The 20842-nt window shown below is 38.8% G+C and overlaps 2 protein-coding genes across 5 annotated transcripts in view; one reads left to right on the plus strand and one right to left on the minus strand.

Annotated features, from left to right (window-relative positions):
- Window positions 1-5402, minus strand: part of man2a2 (mannosidase, alpha, class 2A, member 2) — a 23022-nt gene extending 17620 nt beyond the window's left edge. For 2 of the 3 annotated variants that reach the window (XM_058408348.1, XM_058408347.1), the window contains exons 1-2: window positions 5233-5401; window positions 2016-3320 (exon numbers count right to left, since the gene is read on the minus strand). In XM_058408348.1, the coding sequence (XP_058264331.1) occupies window positions 2016-2147 (132 nt within the window). In that variant the 5' untranslated portion in view covers window positions 2148-3320; window positions 5233-5401. Of the gene's footprint in view, window positions 1-2015; window positions 3321-5232 lie in introns of all 3 variants that reach the window. The other variant, XM_058408349.1, reaches the window with a different exon arrangement.
- Window positions 5403-8293: 2891 nt separating this feature from the next.
- unc45a (unc-45 myosin chaperone A) lies at window positions 8294-20058 on the plus strand. 2 transcript variants are annotated; one of them, XM_058408324.1, is made up of 19 exons: window positions 8294-8465; window positions 9218-9419; window positions 10783-10958; window positions 11393-11482; window positions 11593-11760; window positions 11883-12051; window positions 12996-13166; window positions 13324-13495; window positions 13598-13898; window positions 14350-14444; window positions 14920-15061; window positions 15541-15681; window positions 15776-15903; window positions 16051-16117; window positions 16224-16337; window positions 16712-16827; window positions 16917-17034; window positions 17161-17316; window positions 18052-20058. In XM_058408324.1, the coding sequence occupies exons 2-19, from the start codon at window positions 9218-9220 to the stop codon at window positions 18334-18336; spliced, it is 2811 nt and encodes a 936-aa protein (XP_058264307.1). In that variant the 5' UTR covers window positions 8294-8465; the 3' UTR covers window positions 18337-20058. The 2 variants fall into 2 exon arrangements, with proteins under 2 accessions (XP_058264307.1, XP_058264306.1); XM_058408323.1 differs by lacking the exon at window positions 8294-8465 and adding an exon at window positions 8811-9005.
- The last annotated feature ends 784 nt before the right edge of the window (window positions 20059-20842 follow it).

The raw sequence follows: 20842 nt of genomic DNA on the forward strand, positions 1-20842 counted from the left end.
TTCTGAAAAAATCTGGTCAACTGTTTTGTTTTGGGGTTTTTTCCCTTCACCAGAGAAAGGATTCTTCTCTCATCCACTACAGTTTTCATATGGTCTTCTGGGTATGTGTGTGCTTGAGCTTACCAGAATGCTCTTGCTTTTTCGAGCATGTAGCACGTAGCTGATATGGCTACACAATGTTTTTGCTATCTATCTGATGGGTTGGTTTTGAATTTACAGCCTAATGACAGCTTGCTTCAATGGTAGACAGCACTTTGGACTTCATATTGAGAATGCAAATAAAGACCAGAAAGCAACCCTGAACCTTTTCTGACCTTTTAACTTCAATCAAGTGTGTGAAGGAATACAGGGATTGCATAAATATAAATATATGACACACACATAAAAAGTGCAATTCCTACAACTTTGACCTGACACATGATTTTTTTTTATTTTTTATTTCAGAAAGTCTGCACTTTAACTTCATATTATTAAATTTCAACTCCACCATTCTGCTGTAGACCATTCAAACAACAATAACTGTGTCAATGTCTAAATATTTATGAACCAGACAGTACATATATGCATAAGCATACATAAATATTTAAAAGAATTGTCTCATACACTTTGCACACAGATGTGATAAAGCACACTCGCCCTTATGGATTCTTTGTCACATGTTTCATGCTATACGTCAATTACATATTCATTGTTGTATGGTATTAAATTGTACATTTATATGCATGCTTCTGTTCTTTCATGTATTTCTTTTTTTCACTTCAGAATTATAATATTTCACTATAAAAGTTTGTTTCCTTTCATTTCGTCTTTTTCAGATAAACAGATAAAAGCGCCTTAATGTAGTGCTAGCAAAGTCCTAATTGTCCAGTGAAGAGGGGTATGAGTATTGGGTTTTATTAAGAAAACAAAATCAAGATATTTTTAAACTAGTTTTGACATCATTTCATGTTTGTTATCGAAGGCTTCTACAAGGCATGTGGGCCCTACCATTAAGGAAGCACATAGTTTTTATTCTCTGTTCACCTTTAAAATCCTAGTTACAGCTTTACTGTGAAAAAAGGGTGCGGTAGGGTAGCATTCAAATTTTTAGGCTTCAGTAAAAGCTGAGAGTCATGTTTACGTTCACTGGCGCTCTGAGTTCATGCAAATCATCAGATGTATTGGCAGCATGCTTGACAAAAAAAAAAAAAAAAGTGTGTGTCCTGTTTCACATGCAAAACCTATATTGCGCCAGTCTTCACTCAACATCTTATTAGAAGACTGAATTAACAGAGATGTTCATTTTTGTATTGGACTGGAGAGGACTACAACTACGTGAACGAATTAGCTCATTCTTTATATGTACATGAACATTGATGTCTGAAATATTCATTACAGATGAACTGGCAAAATATCTTTTTATGCTGGCAGGAAGTCTTTTAAGAGCATGGCATTACCCACATACACAAATTCTACAAAAAGATCTAGATGCTAAATTTGGATGTCAAATCCAGAGACAGGTTTTTATTTTGCTTTATTGCAATTTGATACATGATTAAACTCATTTAACTGGGGCTCCTTGGGTTTTTAAGACGACCACATTACCATATTTTATCGGTGTACCTCATTAAACACAATACTAATATCACCTGCCTAAAATTGTGTAGGTTGTTTTCGGCAGTGGACAGAGGACAGCATGGGTACTCTGACAGGTCTGCGGCTACACAACCACATACACAGCATGCTGCAACGCACTGTGTTCTGACACCTTATATGCTTACAGAGCTCATTATGCTTCAGTTTCATGGTTTCCCTGGGTTAGAGACTTTGTTTATTCAATCAAATTTGGGGAAATGTATACATTTTTAATTTTTAGATTATGGTGAACCTGTAGTACATTTTTGATTACTTGTATTAAACCACTGTTCCTAGCAGCGATTTTTTATTATTTTAGTTGTATACACACAAAATGCACAATTTATTTGCATCACTCACACACACACACACACACACACACACTCCTTAAGCATTCTTACCCTTGGGAAGTTTCCCCCATTCTGTCTTCTGCTTGGGTCATGCTGGACACGATCCAACATCAGATAAAGAGAGAAGACAGCCACACAGAAGATGGCCCCACCGCACACGGTCACCTGCTTTTTCAGTTTCATCCTGTCCTTTTAGCCGAACAGTGCTGCAGCAAGTGCAGACGTGAAGATGAATTTTTTACCTATGTCCAACTTGGATGGTAGGGTGGAAGAAATGGAAATCCTTTAACGTGCAGGTTGCCCCAGAAGGTCAGGCTTTGTCAGCGAGACTTCATGTCTATCCCTCTGCATATCCACAGAGCTCCAATCTCAAGAGCAGGGGTCAGGATGGTGGTCAGCAACAATAGCCGAGCACTAAGTCAAATACAAATGAACCGATGCCAAGGCTGTGGCCCTCGTCCTCAATCATTCAAACCCACAGGAACTGAGAGAGAGGGGAAAAAAACAGCACAAGGCCCAAACAGAGGCAGCCCAAACAGGGAGCCCAGTGTTGCTGCACAGTGTGTGTACACGTATGCTTGTGCAATCCTTTTGACTCACAGGACTAAGATCAATCCTTCATACTCTTGAGATTGCCTATCTCTCAGTGTGCCAAAAAGGCAAAGTAATCACAGTGAATGAAGGTTTCCACAAAGCAGTGCAGACAGGGCAGCAGAGTGGAGCGAAAAAAACTTGATGTCACGTTCCCTCTTTCTTTAGCTTGACTTTTTTTATAAAACCCAGCTGAAGGGAAATGTTGACTATGATGAATAAAGTCATGCATCCAAGGCCACAGAATGAGGAAGTAAATGCTAAAGGCACCCCTATACTAAAGACGATGATAAGCAATGACTGACTCTTTTCACACACAGTGGAAGAGCGGGAGGAAAGAGACAGACACAGTCTTATGCACAAAAGAGATGTCAAAATCAATGAAAGCAGAGTGGTCCGGATTTGGCAGCTCAGTCAAACAGGTGTTCCTCTTTCCTTCCCTTAAAAATCTAATATGATCTTAATCTCCTTGGCTCAGACTTGGGTACTCACTTAGCCATCCCCAGGAGGGATTTGAGATTATTCCAGCATCAAATTGGCTTGGCTAAAATCTAAACAAGCTTCTGTCTCGCATCAAAAATCTCTCTCTGGCCAGCTATGTAAAACTGAAGAGGCAGTACAGGTCAAGTCCTAAAGCGTCTATAATTATAAATCTAAATTGCTGTCAGTCTCTTCGGGCACATTAATCCAGAGTTTTTTCCTCCATGACGCTCGACTGTCACGCTCCAGCTCAGACATCACGAACCCTCATAGGCAAGGAAGCACCTGTGAAAACAAAAGTCACATGGGTCAAGGGAGCTTCCTGCAGTTTCCTGTCCAATACATTATGTAGTTATCTAAAGAGATTTGGGAACACAATTGGCCAATAAAATTTGCAAAATGTGGTTCAAGTGTGGGCAATATGAGCATATTATTTGACTGTATTGTTTAAGCAATGTGTTCCACTCCCACAGCACTGATCACCTCGCTGGTTTCTCAGAACAACAATAGGCTAAGTGGATTTTCTTTCTCTCCTTTGTCCCAAAAACCTGGGATAAAGCCAAGTGAAAGAAAAAGAAATACTCCAAACTCACAAACTTGTTTTTTGAAACTAAAAAAATGTACATATCACCCTAAGAACACGGACATTTTTCCATGTCACACAACACTGACATTACTGTGGGTCAGGACAAAACATGGAGCTAGTGTTTGGACTATTCTGTGCAAAATCCACTACCTCAGCCTCATATTCACACAGCACATATTACATATTTTACACTAAAATTGAACACAACTGCAAACACATTATTCACATTGGTCATACTATTCGTCCACCAATCTATATTCATACATACAGACAATTCTATTTCTTTTTTTTATTCTAACACTTTTATTATTCTACTTTTAAACACACAACTTTTACTGAAAGGTATTTCACTGCTTGTTGTGCTGCACATGGTGGTGTGTGTGGCAAATTAACTCTTATTGATCTGAAGCTTTACTTTTTGGTCATGACGGAGTTGGGCAGCAGAATTATATGGATAATATACACAGACCAGGCATAATATTATGACCACCTGCCTAATATTGTGTAGGTCCTTCTTTTGCTGCCAAAACAGCCTTGTCTCGTCATTCACTGTGTATTCTGACACCTTTCTATCAGAACCAGCATTAACTTCTTCAGCAATCTGAGCAACAGTAGCTCGTCTGTTGGATCGGATCACATGGGTCAGCCTTCACTCCCCACGTGCATCAATGAGCCTTGGCCGCCCATGACCCTGTCACCGGTTCACCACTGTCCCTTCCTTGGACCACTTTTGCTAGACACTGTCCACTGCAGACTGGGAACACCCCACAAGAGCTGCACAGTCCTCACAATGCTCTGATCCAGTCGTCTAGCCATCACAATTTGTCCCTTATCAAACTCACACAAATCCTTACACTTGCCCATTCTTCCTGCTTCCAACAAATCAACTTTGAGGATAAAATATTCACTTGCTGCCTAATATATCCCACCCACTAACCGGTGCCATGATGATGTCAGATGGGTGCTCATAATGTTATGCCTGATCGGGGTATTTATGCAATTTTATCTCTTGCATATTCATCATAGTTTTAAAAAAAAATTCATTATGCAGTACTTACCCATTTTCCAAACAGGTTTGTGTATGCAATTGAATAATGAAATATTAATAAAGTCAGTTCAACGTCAAGGGGTTTAATAAAGTCAGTAATGAGTAATAGGACGATATTTCTTACTTAATACAGTTAACAATTTAGAAATACGAAATATTATATATATATACGTTGCTCTTAAACGTTAGTTGATCTGGTCTGATTGGTCAGACTGGTCAGTCTGTTTATTTCCGAAATGTAACTAAGTGACGGTTCAGTTTTCAGCTTGACACAAGAGCAGGAAGATATAACTGTTATGGAGTTGAAATGTTAAAAAAGTAACACATATTTCTAGACAGATATCCTAAATCTCTGATGTCAGGAAGTATGTCCCTTCTTAGAAAGACTACATCTGGATTTTCAGTATCCTCTCAGCACTCCATGCCCTGATCTCTCGTGAGTGTCAGGTAGATTATACTCCAGGACACCGCCGCCTGCTAGCTGGCTAATGAACACAGCTTCAACGGCACTCACTTCCTTCCTATTTCACACTGCTCGAGCACTCCAGCACAGCTCACGTTACCTGGTGTTAGCTATGTAGAGTCACTGTCGCCATAGCCACACGTCTTCCCACACCGATACAGCCACAGATGACCGCAGGGAACCGGACTCGGGTGTTTAATAGTCTCCGTAATCCAAGTAAAATCAGCCCTCAACCGTAATCTCGTCGTCCGGTGGCGTTATATTCTGCGCATGCGCGAGCGCGTCACCGCAAGAGTTACGAAAGGCATTATGGGATGACGAGGCGCCGTAGGATTGGACTAGAGTCTCCGCGGTTTAGTCTCAAACTGGACGCCTTGTCTCGAGATTACTGGACCTTTATTCCTTATGTATTGAAATGATATATAGTGTATGCACCTAAACTCTCCAACAGTCTACAAATCAAAACAAAAGCATGATGCAAAAAAAAAAAAAAAAAAAGCGATTTGATTATGGAAAATGCCTTCAGGATCCGTTCCGGATAGTTTGCATAGTCTATAGTAAGATGTGTTTGGGAAAGAAAAACAACCCTCTGGCTTCGAAAAAAAAACAAATTTGTGTTTACACCAGAATGACCAGAGAGAGTCAAGAGCAAGCCACCTGAAATGCTTCTCTGTAAACAGATGAATATGGTGTCAAAATAGTCTGGGGGTAGAATTAGGATTTAGGGTTAGGGTTAGAGGAGTCCTACTTCCTTCACAAGTCTACTTGGGAACATAACTGTTCACTATATATATATATATATATATATAATATATATTATATTATAATACTGTATTGGTTTTGGGACACCCCTCCAAATTTGTTTTTCAGGGGTTGTGCTTGGTCCAGTATTCAGCTTCAGCATACTAAGACATTGTGGACAATTTCATGCTCCCAGCATTGTGGGAAAGGTTTGGGGATGACCCCTTCCTGTTCAACATGACCAGAGCACAAAGCAAGGTATAATAAAGACATGGATGAGTGAGTTTCATTAAGAGTTCCTTTCACTGGAACTAAGAGGCCAAGCCCAACCCCTGAAAAACAACACCTGAATTCAATGCTTTGGAGGGGTGTCACAAAGCTTTTGGCCATATAGTGTACGGTATATTGTCATGTTAATTTTCATCCTACAGGTTTAATTAAACTATAACACTTAGGAGTCTCCATCTATTTTTTGAGGCTCAGCAGGTAGCTGTGAGTTGTTGCTCCACAGCTCCAGTGTCCCCGCATTAGCTCGGAGATCTATTTTATTGCCTGTGTGAATTTTCTGAACATATTCTCCCCATGTTCACAAAGGGCTCTCTGGTTTCTCTCCCCACCCGAAACATGACACTAGTTGGACTGGCTTTGTTGAATTGCGCCTAGATGTAAATATGTGTGCATGGTGCCCTGCAATGAGAAGGCATGGCATTCAGGCTGTATTCCTGCCTCATGTCTATTGATCCCAGGATAGGTTTGGTTCAACCATGACCCTGACCATGATTAACATAGTGCTTATAAAAATTAATACATTTAAAAAATGTATTATAAATGTATAACACATCTGAAGCAAAATTATTTCTATGTAAAATAGAGTGAATCATCATCATCATTATCGTTATATCAACATCTAATAATTTACACTTCAAACAATTTATATTATTAAAGTTAAAAAGCTTTTGATGTTTGCATAAACAAAAGGTGTTTCAGCTCTGCTCCCATGCACACATCATCACAAAAAATAAATGATCGTGCTTGTGCCAAAGTTTTAACAACACATTTGGGAACTGTACCTTTATACTAGGTTAGTGTATGCTCACTATATATCCCCTGAAGTGGACTGCCTAAGCACACAAAATGCTAAATCATAGAGAAACAAAGTTTGTGCTGTAGATTTATTTTTGATTTATCTCTCTGCTGCTAAAGATACAGTCCATGTGAACACCTATCTAAACAGGCTATATGGAGGAATATTCCAGAGCCATTAAGGAGGCTTTCATTTTATCATTTGGGGACATAACTTGCTTTTGTACCCAAGTAGGAAAGAATTAATAACATCTGTCTTACAGACCCAGTTCTGTGTTGCAAGTGGGTCAGAATGATACACTGAGAATATTGTTTTTATTGATTCAGCCAAGTAAGTAAGCATTAGTTTTGTCTGGGCTTTGTTACAGCTGAGGGGTCTGATAGCAGCAGCCCAGGGACACAGTAATGCTTCTTGTTCGATCATACACAACAATCACCAGCTTAGAAACAGGACTCCAGATCTCTGGAGACCTCAGAGACTTCTGTCTTCAGAGTAATCGGTGATACACTGCAGAAGGATCACTTTAAATATTGATCAGTGATGATCCCATATCAGAAAACCTACTTAAAGGGCAGGCTTTTATCTTTAAATTACAAAGCTACAGATACTGAGGCACAGATATTAGGTCTTCTTGGAGAGCTAAAAATGTGAAATGAAGGTCTCCTCTGAAAACTATCAACATTTACACATATTTTTTCCTAATTTACCCACATAAGTTGTTACTATGGAAACATTAATGTAAACCTGGTATTTTGCTTTGCACTATTGTCCACTTATACATTGTGTCACTATTGTGCAGTTATACAAATCCATACTTGCATTCTATTCTGTTATTCTTTCACTATTCACTTCTTAATATATACTTGCTAAGGAATTTGTATTAGCTGTGATATTGTGAGGACATCTGTAAAGCCCCACTTTATTAAACATTGTGCTGGTTTATTATTTGTACATTGAAGTGTGTGAGACTTATATTTCCATTAAGACTATGTGTAAATCCCAGTCTTTAACCAGCATTCACTGTGCACTTTCCATATCAGGACACAGTTCTGGTTGCTGCACACCAGCACAGATTCCCTAAAACCCAACGTGCAGTCCGCCTTTTATGGTAATATATTACATGAAAAAGAGGGCGCGCCTTGGGCATACGTCATCAACGTGCGTCCCAGGACGGAAACCGGGAAGTAAAAATTTCCCACCCATATTCTTACAGTCCCGCCTTCTATATTCCCATAGGCTAATGTCACCATATCTCTGTACGGTGATTGGTTATAGCTTAACTCACTCGTTACTTGCAGCCAATCCTGGTGCACAAAATAGTGTTTGTAGGAATACGGGTAGAGTAAAAAGAAAGCTTCAAGGAACGCTCCAGAAGCCCGACAACATAAAGAAGAGTCGAGTTAAACTATGATCAGATAAACTGGTGATTATTTAGGGTTTAACTGGGCTCAAGGTGGGAGACCACTGAGTGTAAGACAGTATAAAGCAGTACGCAAACGCAGAGCAAGGTAAGGTGAATTAATAGAATATAGACAGTTCAACAAGAACTTTGTTACCATGCACCGTTATTTGCAGTGACGATGTATAAGACAATATTAATATTGATTATTATACGACAACATTTCATAACATAACATGACATAGCCCTTAAGTACACTCAGAACACGGATACCAAACTGTAATGTTCTTGATTGAGTTTTAAAGGTGTAGCATGAGCTATAGGTAGACACCAGAGGTGCAGAAGAAAACGTACAGTTTATCAAGCTTACTTTCATTTCTTAGAATGTAGGTGGACTGACTTTGCACAAGGTTTAGGAGTGTGTTTATGGGAATTTTTTTGACCATTCCACTAGAAGTGCACTGATGTTGGACGAGAATACCTGGCTCACAGTCTCCACTCTAATTCATCCTAAAGGTGTTCTATCTGGTTGAGGTCAGGACTCTGTGAAGTTCCTCCACACCAAACTCACTCATCCATGTCTTTATGGACCTTGCTTTGTGCCCTGGTGTACAGTCATGTTGGAACAGGAAGGGGTCATCACCAAAAAGTTAGGAGCATGAAATTATCCAAATTGTCTTGGTATGCTGGAGCATTAAGAGTTCCTTTCACTGGAACGAAGGGTCCGAGCCCAACCCCTGAAAAACAACACCTGAATTCAATGGAGGGGTGTCCCAAAACTTTTGGCAGTATAGTGTATAACCTTTCAGCTTTAGATGCTACTTCACCAGTGAATGTTCTGCCCTGTTCCCCTTGTTACAGATGACTCAAGACTCCTTGGCTTTAAAAGAAGAGGGAAACAACTTGTTTAAAAGTGGTGATGTCCAGGGAGCTCTGAGCTGCTACACCAAAGCCCTAAAGCTGACCGAGACTGAGTCTGGGAAAGCTGTGCTGTACCGAAACCGATGTGCTTGCTACCTCAAACTGAATGACTACAACAAGGCCAAGGAGGATGCCAGCAAAGGTACACCAGTCTACAGGCAAAAAGATATAGAGCCCCACTAGTGACATCCCTTCTTAATGAAAATGTTATGGCCATGACTTATTAACATTTGATTAATGAGATCATCTAGTTGTGGCCACTTCTGCCAAATCTGCATACTGTCTGAGTCTGTGTGCATTAAATATATCAATTAGGAGTCTTTTTTTTTTTTTTTTTAAGAATTCTGGCATGTCTTACTGCCAATAACTTCGTTATCAGCATAAAGAATTCAGTTCACTCTCTTTGTAGACCTTGATAACACATGCAGTCTTCTTCTTGTGGACAAACTCATGCCTTATTAACCCATAGCCACACATAACTATTTCATTCTGTTGGATTATTTTCCATTTTTCCATAATTATTTGTTAATGGGTAGATGAGTTGTTTATTTTAAGATCAATTCAGTTTAATGTGATTTCTGTAACTGCCTTTGTTCACTCATAATTTATACGTGTCTGTTCCCCGGGTTGTGATGTTCTGTCCTTGGCTCAAGTTTTTATCCTATATCTTAGCCTTGTCTATATCTTCTAGTGCATGTCCTCTCGTACGTATATTTAAATATAATAGCCTGCTGTGTGCAGGCCACTGATTGAGTTGGTGATTGAATAGCAAAACTCTTCGAAATTTACTGAGATGTTCAGGGAGTATTTATACAGAAACAAAAGACATTAGCAGAAACAGATGTGGTGGTTGACATGTTCCGTGGTGGTTTGGAGAGTTTACTGAGAAAGTGTTATCTAAATTACAGAAGAAGACACTGTCACAAAGTGTCTGTGTTCAGCACATGTCTATCAAAACAGAACAGAAGGAATTTTTAGGTCACAACAAAAGATATTACAGTCCTAAGATGAGGGTATAAACAAACGGTATCACACAGTCAGCCCAGGGCCACAATCAGATATATTTTAAATATATCACTCAGGGTTGTCTTAATGCTCTTTTACTTTTACTTGTCTCTTGGTCTTATGCCTTACTAAGTAATGGCCTTTCATTCGGTATCAATTACTACCTGTTAATACTACCTGAGGCCACAACTTATCTTTATTAAGGAGGCATTTAGATTGGCAGGAAGCTCTGGCAGGTCTGAGGTAATATATCAGTAATATATAAGGTATGCACACATTAGTTCAATAGAATCGCTTTATATTCTTCAGAATCAATGTTGCACATAACATAATCACTACACTAAAGCAGGGCACGGGCACAGTTGCTGTGATGCACAGCCAAGTATGAAAACATGACAGATAGATTCCAAAGCTAAATTAAAAACTGAAATGTAATGCAGAACTTGCTCCTGTTTGTTCTGAAAGCTGTAAGCCTGATCTAGTAATGTGTTTTTGACCAGCACTCGAAACAGACCCAGGTGACATCAAAGCACGGTTCCGGCGTGCACAGGCTTTGCATAAGCTCGGACAACTGGACCAGGCCTTCCTAGATTCGCAAAAATGTTCACAGCTGGAACCCAAGAATAAAGCATTTCAAGATTTGCTCAGGCAACTCAGCGCTGAAATCCAACAGAAGGTGAGGTCATTTGTCATACTAGACATAATGGGCTTATTGTTAACTGTAATATTTTCCCTGGAATGTTTCCATTTGAATATATAAACAGAATCGGCAGTTCATTGGATACACTGTCTTTTATATTTGCTTAAACCACAATGCTGTTGATTAGTCAAAAATCTTTGTGAAAAAATTCTTTTTAATAAAAGCAGGTTTGAGAGTAGTGAAGGAGAATATGTTTTCATTTCTATTTTAATAATCAAAGGGACCTATTCATTCATCTAAACCAAAGTGTGTTTGGGAGAGGATCTGGGAGAGTAGCACTGACATAAATATTTAAATAAAAGGTACACATACTACAGCCTAAGAACAGTCCTATGTTACTGGCTTTCTTCACAGTTTAAGGCTTGGTCACATGGTGCCAAAACTGCTTGCATGTGCTTTCATTCTTCTAGGCCGTGCAGCTCTCTTCCACAGACTCTCGTGTCCAGCAGATGTTCAGTCTCCTCCTGGACAATTCTGCACAGGCCTCAGACAGACAGAAGGTTCTTATATTATAATATCTAATATTATTATTTATTGCTTAGAAGTCATTTATCATACAGATTGACATTACCTTGATTTCCATGGTGCAAAAATTCTCTGTTTTGTTTAGGCTGCTCAGAATCTGGTGGTGATCGCACGTGAGGATGCTGGAGCAGAGCAAATCTTCAGGAATGATGGTGTGAAGCTCCTCCAGAAACTGCTGGAATCTCAGCAGGAGGACATGGTTCTCTCAGCACTCAGAACTCTGGCTGGACTGTGCACAGGGCATCAGTCTAGGGTGAGGTGCTTGGTGAAATTAGAGTTTGCAACTTGACATTACTTTATTCAAATCTATTCATACCTCAGATGACTTGTAGATAAGTACAGAAGTTGCTTATGCAAAACCCTGTTTGTTTACAGACAATGGCCATTGTGAATGAATTGGGAATGGACAGGCTGTGTACCGTCATGGGCTCTGCGGTTTCGGCTGTGTCTCTGTCGGCCTGTCACCTGCTCCAAGTTATGTTTGAGGCTCTTACACAGGGCATGAATAAAAATGTCAGAGGGAAGGATGAGGCTATACTGCCAGGTGAGGGAGAGTCTTGAACTAAGCAAAAGATATGCATAATAATTAAAACATTCCTTCTATAGCCAGCGTTTTTCAAATTATTCCGTCCTGTCTGTTGTGTATATGTCACAAGAAACAATTTAATCCTGCCGAAAACCTTAAAAATATGTGACTGTGTAACATGATTACAAAACTCCAACCATGACACTCTCAAAATACAGGTTAACAATATGATTAATCAAACATGAGAGGATTGTATTAACAATGCAGTTTTATCCAGCTTTCCAACACTAAAGCAATAAAAGAAAATATAATGTAACCATCTTCAAATGTCATGTGAAAATGTGGAAACTGGGGCTTTTTATAAATGCATTCTGCAAAAATACATGCTCACAGTATATATTAGATTTGAGGAAATGGGTTTCCTTTTTTTGGGTTTTCTCTGTTTGAAGAAACTGTTATTAATGTTAGAGTTTTAAAGATAGATAAAAGGGAAATATTAAACTTGGTCTCAGAAAAGCATACTTAAGCATCTTAATATTTTCTGCATATTATAGTGTATATTTGCTTTTGCCAGATCTGTCTCTTTTTATATTATAAATTATTCTTGTAGTTCATCATACTGATATGGTTCAAGCAAAACAAAGATTTTTCTTCAGTTATATATGCACTTTTGTGATTTATGCAGTAATCTTTATCCTACATATTAAATCAGCAAAAACTGCTATGCATTTTTCATTTCCACAGACATTGTCACATTGTATATCTTGGTATATGTATGGCATAAAATAATGATGATGCTAATCTGTGCCTGGTGTTGGGCTGTGTAATGATATATACTGTAATGGATTTTCCCTTTATCTTCCCTTCTTAAACTCACATTTATTCTGCAGTATCATCAACAACATACAGTATATGAGTGAGTGTCTATTCAGAAATGTTTGTCATCTGCTTCTGTGAGATAGAGCCATCCCGTGAGCTGCGATCCATGCTGCACCATCTTATTGACATGCTACCGGCATTGAATGTGTCTGGACCTGGACGTGACAGTGCTGTCAACCTCCTGGTCAAACAAGTTCCCCGGAAATCTCAGAAAAACCCAGACAACTCCCTCAGCCTGTGGGTTATTGATCAAGGTGAGATGGCACACATCATCTAGCCAGCCTGTGGCAACGGACCGCGTGTGCAGATCAGTGCAGTATCTTTCAGAATCACAAAAACATTTCCAGGATATTCTCCCAAGCATGATAGAGGAGATTCTTGTACATCTATTCTCAATTACCTTCCCCACAGGCCTGAAAAAGATTCTGGAAGTGGCAGGGACGGTTCCTGAGATAACAGATGGGCCACCTCTCACTGATAATACTCATATGAACTGCTCAGTCCTGCTTAATAAGTTATATGATGATCTGAAGAGTGACAAAGAGAGAGAGAACTTCAACAAGCTGTGTGAGGAATATATCCAGTAAGTATATCCAGTGAAGCAAATTTGGCAAATAGAGTAAGATTTTTTTTTGCTTTTAATCATCACAAAATGGTAACCTCTAGCAATTTGTTTTCTGTGCAGGTACCATTTTGGGAGCCCAGGTTTAGGAAGCAAACTGCGTGCCATACAGACGGCAACAGTGTTGCTGCAGGGTCCAAGCGACGTGGGCAACCGTACCCTGGAGATGTCAGGCATGATGGATGCTGTCATTTCGTTGTGTGCTTCTGAGAATGTCACCCATCAGCAGGTAGCAGTAGAGGCACTCATTCATGCTGCGGGCAAGGCTAAGAGAGCATCCTTCATTACAGCTAATGGTGTGGCACTACTGAAGGATCTTTACAAGAAGAGTGAAAATGAACAGATACGGGTTCGAGCGCTTGTGGTGAGTATTCACCTACGCCACACTGGTAGATTATGGTTTCTTATAATCTAATATAATAAGAGTGCAATAATATTTTCATTCCATCTCCACACAAATTGAGTTGGCTTGTAATCTGGTCTAAAAATACGGTCAAGCTGCTTCCACAATAACTCCCACAATAAAACTGAGATCCAGTGATTCTATTGACCAAGCCATGGCAGACATAATTCCAGCTGATTGCCTGTTCCCTAAATAAGTCTTGTATAATTTGGAGCAGTGCTTTGGCTCAGTGTCTGGTTGTAGGATGAAACTGGCTCCAATCATGCTGTTTCCATTCAAATACTTTAAGAGGGAAGTGTGTATAAACAACCAACTTATAAAACCAGTGTACATGGAGTGGTTAATAATCGGACTCCTACTGCACTGGGCCAGTGCTGTGTTTTGAATATGGAAACTCTGTGGTGTTTTACAGGGATTGTGTAAGCTTGGCTCAGCCGGAGGCACAGATTTCAGCATGAAGCAGTTTGCGGAGGGGTCAACTCTCAAACTTGCCAAACAATGCAGGAAGTATGTTTCTCATATTCCAGGCATATCACAACTCATAAGAAGAGACCTAGAGATGTTTGCCTAACCTTTTGCAATATTTTGCAATATTGTAATATGTTCCATGGAATCAAAGTCAGCAATCTTAAGTGCAAAATTATCAACATAGCTCAGCTTGTGTAGGAGTGAAGCTGCAACATGTTTTTAAGTTTTTATGCCATGGGAGAGGTGGAAGGAATTTTGACTTCATTTTCACTCATATTGGTCATGTCTGTTTGCTTTCCATAATAATGTTTCCAGTTACAGTAATTCATACTTATGTTAGATTATTAATTTGGATATGAGGAATATGAAACCCACTACAAACCATGAATTAGCACAACATTTTATCAATGGTAAAATACTTAAATTATGCATAATTAAATTATGTATAAAGACAGAAGTGCATACAATAGATAACTAGCTCCATACTCCTATGCAATGTGTGTTATTTTTGCAGGTGGCTGTGCAATGATTCTCTTCCTCCAACCTCTCGGCGCTGGGCTGTTGAAGGCCTGGCCTACCTCACCTTTGATGCTGATGTAAAAGAGGATTTGGTGGAAGACAAAAATGCTCTTCAGGCCATGTTCCATCTGGCTAAGGTAAATGCAAAACTTGCAAATCAGCAGCCAAATGTAATTGAAACAGCAACATTGTTTGTCCTGTGTAAGTGCACTTGCAAGCGCCCAAAGGATTGTGTCTCACATTCTAGCTGGCTTTGTGGATATTTTCATGCAAAGTCAATTAATGAAAGTTTTGCTATGTGACCCAAGTAATTATATATAGAATGTGCCATATAAAGGTGTTTTATGATGTCTTATTCACACAGCCTATAAATCGCAATATAAGAAACTAAGTAGGTGGAGGTCTGTCTATGAAAATTGTAACTTGGTGTAATAATAAAACTCTGAGCTGCCATTTTATCTGGTACACATATCATTTCTAAGTATAAGCCATCTGTTTTGCACATTTTGCCATATACCTGTTTTTAAGGGGAACGTTATATAAAGCCTTTGTTCTACATGTCCATTATGACTTCCTGGTTTATTCTCTCATACACCCATTCTCTCACTCAATGTAGTCTGAAGATAAAACGGTATTGTTTGCCATCGGATCTACATTGGTAAACTGCACCAATAGTTATGACATAGAGAAGCCGGATCCTCAGTTGGTAGAACTGGCCAAATATGCCAAACAGCACGTACCTGAGGAGCACCCAAAGGTAACACAATAGCTTAATACAAGCAACATCTGTGATCCTTATCATTTAGGGATACAAATAAGAACTTGATAATGATGGCTGTGTTGTTCTTCAGGATGCTCAGTCTTTTGTGGAAAAGCGTTTGGTCAAGCTTTTGGAGGCTGGAGTGGTTTCAGCTTTAGTGTGTATGGTAAAACAAGAAAGTCCTGCCCTCACAGATACATGCAGAGAATGTATTGCCAGGTGTGTAATATTATACTGAAGATTTATTTTTCCCATTATGATTTAAAGTTAAAAGCACCGACAGTGCTCATTTCCAATGATTGTTCATTTCTCTCTCACTTTCTTTACCATATCCTGATAACATCTGCCTCTTCTCCACCTCCTCAGGGTGTTCCTGGCTCTAGTGGAACGCCAAGAAGACCGGGGAATGGTGGTGGCACATGGTGGAGGAAAAGTAAGATCAAAAGGAAATTAGTGATGTCCTTTTGAAATGACTACACAGTACCCTTCATATTATTTTATTCACATATTGATCGAAACATCTTAATCATAATTAACAGGCATTGTTACCGCTTGCATCAGAAAGCACAGATGTGGGTAAAATCAAAGCAGCACAAGCACTGGCCAAAATTGCCATCACCTCAAATCCTGAGATTGCCTTTCCTGGGGAGAGGGTAAGACAAAGATACATTATATACAGTATAAATATTAGTTTTGCTAAATATAAATAGTATATTATGTATTGAATATATTATTTAGACCACTAAAATAGTTGTATTTGATTACTGACTAAATAGATGTGTATTTGCACAATAAGCAACACATTTTCAACCAATTCTAATGTAATTAGATGGATAAACAACTATTTTTAGTACCGTTTCTTTTGGATTTGTCTACATTTAACTCAACACATGGTCATTAGCTGAATTAGATGAAGATTGGAACTTGGCCAATACTATTTTTCACATGCTATTGCAATAGTTTATGTTTGTTTTGTTCAGTGTATTTTGTATAGTTTGACATGTTAGTTATTGCTGTTTGTGTGCAGGTTTATGAGGTGGTGCGTCCACTCGTGAATCTCTTGGCCCTGGATTGCTCTCTTCTCCAGAACTTTGAGGCCCTGATGGCCCTCACTAACCTTGCTGGCATTAGTGACAGACTTCGGTTAGTCCAATTACTATATGAAAACACTTTTAGAGATGTCATTTAAAATAAAAGTGAAAGAGAGAGAATTAATCTGTTTTGGTTTACAGACAGAAGATTATTAAGGAAAAAGCTGTGCCTAAAGTGGAAGGCTACATGTTTGAGGACCATGACCTGGTGCGAGCAGCAGCCACTGAGTGCATGTGTAACTTGATCTTAAGCCCTGAGGTATGTCTGGGTTTTACAATAGAACCTAAAAAGTCTGGTGTTCAAATTTCAAGTGCTGTCTCATTTTTCTGCATTAGTTTTCTTGCTTTTATGTTACAATGTGTGGTTTTATGTTTGATTCCTCAGGTGCAGAAACTTTATCTGGCCGCAGACAGCGACCGATTGAAACTCTTGGTACTGTACAGTGGTGAGGATGATGAGAGACTGAGGAAGGCTGCTGCCGGAACCCTGGCAGTGCTCACTGGGGAAATGCCAGAGGTGTGCGCACAGATCCCGGGCACAGTAAGTTGTTTCAGTATATTGGTCTAATTTTGCAATTAAAATATACTGAACAGGCTAACTGGGACAAAAACAAATCAGAAAAAATGAAGGATTTGTTCGTAAAGTACCTTTATTCTGGTCACATAGATTTGTTAACACAATAACTTTTTTCCATTCATTTTTTTTCTGGACTTTTTGTCTTGTGTCAGTATATTTTGTGTCACAAAATAGAATCCATGGCTTTAAACCTATTGTGTCCAGTATACACATTATGAAAACCAGCTACAGGTTAGATATAACTACATTGTAAATTAAAACACGGTTACTGAAGTCTCATGTCTAGATGTAAAAAAGAAGAGCAGATGAATATTTGTGATCGTCATGCTAAGAGGCTTTTATCGTCATTTCAACCATATATAGCTGATGCAGTAAATAATGAATCATGGCATTTATAATGAGCTGTAATAGTGTAGGAGCCATTCTGCTATGCTGTTTTATTCGATTATTTGGTGTTAAATGTGATAATATGATTAATAATCAATTAAGAACTTAAATTTAAGCTGTATTATAGATATTTCTAAGATTTAGTCCAAGAATTTTGACTTCCTATGACATATGAGCCCACATTTATGCTTTTGCCCTACTCACTTACTGTAAACAGTTTACGTCATTTGCTGTTTTTATATCCAGTGGCCTGTAGGAATAATTTACAATCTCCAGTTCATTAATTCTCAGCATATCTATTCTTTGCTTCAGACCAGTCACTGGTTGGAGATCCTGCAAGCTCTGCTGCTGAGTGACAGTCAGGATCTGTGTCACCGTGGTGTGGTCATCACACTGAACATGATGCAGGCAGAGAGGAGTCTAGCTGAAAACCTAATGGAGAGTGAGGTGCTGGAGATCCTCTCTGTCCTGGCTAAAGCAACTGAAGCTAACAAAGCTCCTGTCACTAGAGCAGCCCAGCGTTGCCTCGATGTAGCTCTGGAGTACGGCCTCATCAGGAACAACGATGGCAAAACCAGTGGAAAATCTGAACCATGATTGGATGGGATATCCTTACACAAGAAGCTCACTACAAGTCTTAATTTTACTTTTGCGTACCTTATTTTCATATATAATATGTGATTATAGAGAATATTTATGTCTTTAGAGGAGTGCTAGTGGATGCACTCTCAAACAGAAAGCTTGTTAACATGTATCACGAATTGAGAATGGACAGCAGGGAAGAGTTTCACCAGCCATACTTATTTAATAGCAAATTTTAATCCTTGATTTATGATGAGATATAAAAAACAAAAACAGTGTCATTTCAGCAGAGGTGCAGCCACCTGTTTCTTAGTGGTGTAGCCACCTGTTTCTTAGTGGTGTATTTGTCTCCTGCTGAAAGGTTCTGTCTTATTCTGAACAGCTACCCAGCTGCTAAAATACAGGCTGATCTGGCAGAATTTTTTGTCAGCTGTTAACTGCTGGTAACATTTTCTGAATTTCTGCGACTAATGCCATATTGTAGAAAAAAACACTGTGGGTAGCATGGTCTCTTGTTGAATTCAGAGCTTGGGCTTCTGTCCCTCTGTCTGCATATACGTGAACATTTATATATGTGAAATTGTATACATGTTCTCCATGTGGCCATGGTTTCCACTGGTTTTCTCCAACAACCCAAAAACATGCTCTTAAATGCATTTGTGATAGTGATGTGTGAGTAGGTGTGAATGTGTGTGTGTGCATAGTGAAGTACAATGGATGTGTGTGTCACCTACACCACACCCTGTATTTCCAGGATAGACTCTGACACCAACACCAGCCTGAGCAGGATGAGAGAGGGGGAAAGAATGAAAATGAATGAATGAGAGAAAGAAAAAATGAAAGAATGAATGAATGAGAGAAAGGATGAAAAAGAATGAATGAATGAATGAATGAATGAATGAATGAATGAATGAGAGAAAGGATGAAAGAATGAATGAATGAATGAATGAATGAATGAGACAACAAAAAAATGAAAGAATGAATGAATGAGAGAAAGAATGAGAGAATTAATGAATGAGAGAAAGAAAAAATGAAAGAAAGAATGAATGAGAGAAAGGATGAAAGAATGAATGAATTAGAGAAAGAATGAGAGAATGAATGAATGAGAAAGAAAAATGAAAGAATTAATGAATTAGAGAATGAAAGAATGTGAGAATGAATGAAAATGAATGAGAAAGAAAGAATAAATGAATGAGAGAATGAAAGAATGAGATAAAGAAGGAAGGAATGAATGAATGAAGGAAAGAAATAAACAGCTTCACAGCTGGGCCTGTGTTTTTTACAGCAAGTAGCTGGTCAGAGTAAGCTGGAGCTTTAAGATCTCTTCAGGTCAAAAGGCAGTACAGATGCAGAGACCAAATATGTATTTCACTACAATTTACTTGCACTGATTTTTTGTTTGTTTTTGTTTTGTTTTCCTTCTTAGTTTCACTTTCCTTCTGCATTCCACTGAATATCATTATATCACTTTTGTCATACAGTGGTTCGGGGTGATGTGTCAAACTGATGGGGTTTAACAGCGATGCAGTCATGAAGACTTTCACCATGTAGTGATTTCACTGAGAGTGTTTCTCACGCTGTCTTTACCGAGGACACTGTTTACACGTTTGTGTTAATTGCCTTTGAAGCTCATTTCCTTTTTATATAATATGGACCACAGCATAGCTAAAAATAAATAAATAAACGTGTCAGAGCGTGCGCCATTTATTTATAAAAATAAAACGCATGATAAGCGGAGAGCAGACATCCTGTCCATTTTTTTTATTATTGAAACAACTTGAAACAATACAAAATAGAATACAAAGCACATTAAATACAGTTAAACAACAACAAAAAATGACGTAAGAGAATCTTGTTGCCAGGTCATCGGTTTTCACACCAAACTGAGTGTGTTGTGTGCCAAATATATCTTTAAAAAAGACTTGTTACACATGCATGTAACGTGTTAATGTTACAAAAATCGGGGATTAACATGAAATATATAAAAAAGACCATCACAGATCCTTCATCTGAAATATCTTGGGAAGCTGTATGAACTAGAGCTTTTTCATTTTTTAATGTGGAAAACCAACAAGTTTTCATTGAAGCTGTGTGTAAATGTTTCTGTAGGCCTGACAAATTTAAAAATTTCACCAGATTGTCCAAACATTTCAGTGAACCCGGTGTTCTTCAAATGCATGTAATTGTATGTAAATAACTGCCAATATACACTATATTGCCAAAAGTTTTGGGATACTCCTCCAAATCATTGAATTCAGGTGTTGTTTTTCAGGGTTTGGGCTTGGCCCCTTAGTTCCAGTGAAAGGAACTCTTAATGCTTCAGCATACCAAGACATTTTGGACAATTTCATGCTCCCAACTTTGTGGGAACAGTTTGGTGATGACCCCTTGCTGTTCCAACATGACTGCACACCAGTGCACAAAGCAAGGACCATAAAGACATGGATGAGGGAGTTTGGTGTGGAGGAACTTGACGAGTCCTGATCTCAACCTGATAGAACACCTTTGGGATGAATTAGAG

This window comes from Hemibagrus wyckioides, linkage group LG14 (genome assembly GCF_019097595.1).
Source record: "Hemibagrus wyckioides isolate EC202008001 linkage group LG14, SWU_Hwy_1.0, whole genome shotgun sequence".
Lineage (NCBI taxonomy): Eukaryota > Metazoa > Chordata > Actinopteri > Siluriformes > Bagridae > Hemibagrus > Hemibagrus wyckioides.

Bases quoted from the DNA above. Each gene is read 5' to 3' on its own strand.
- unc45a (XM_058408323.1), top strand. From the start codon at position 8,934: ATGTCTTTATGGACCTTGCTTTGTGCCCTGGTGTACAGTCATGTTGGA. The intron at 12,052-12,995 runs GTGAGGGAGAGT...TCTGTGAGATAG, and splicing joins GGATGAGGCTATACTGCCAG to AGCCATCCCGTGAGCTGCGA. The intron at 15,062-15,540 runs GTAAATGCAAAA...CACTCAATGTAG, and splicing joins CCATGTTCCATCTGGCTAAG to TCTGAAGATAAAACGGTATT.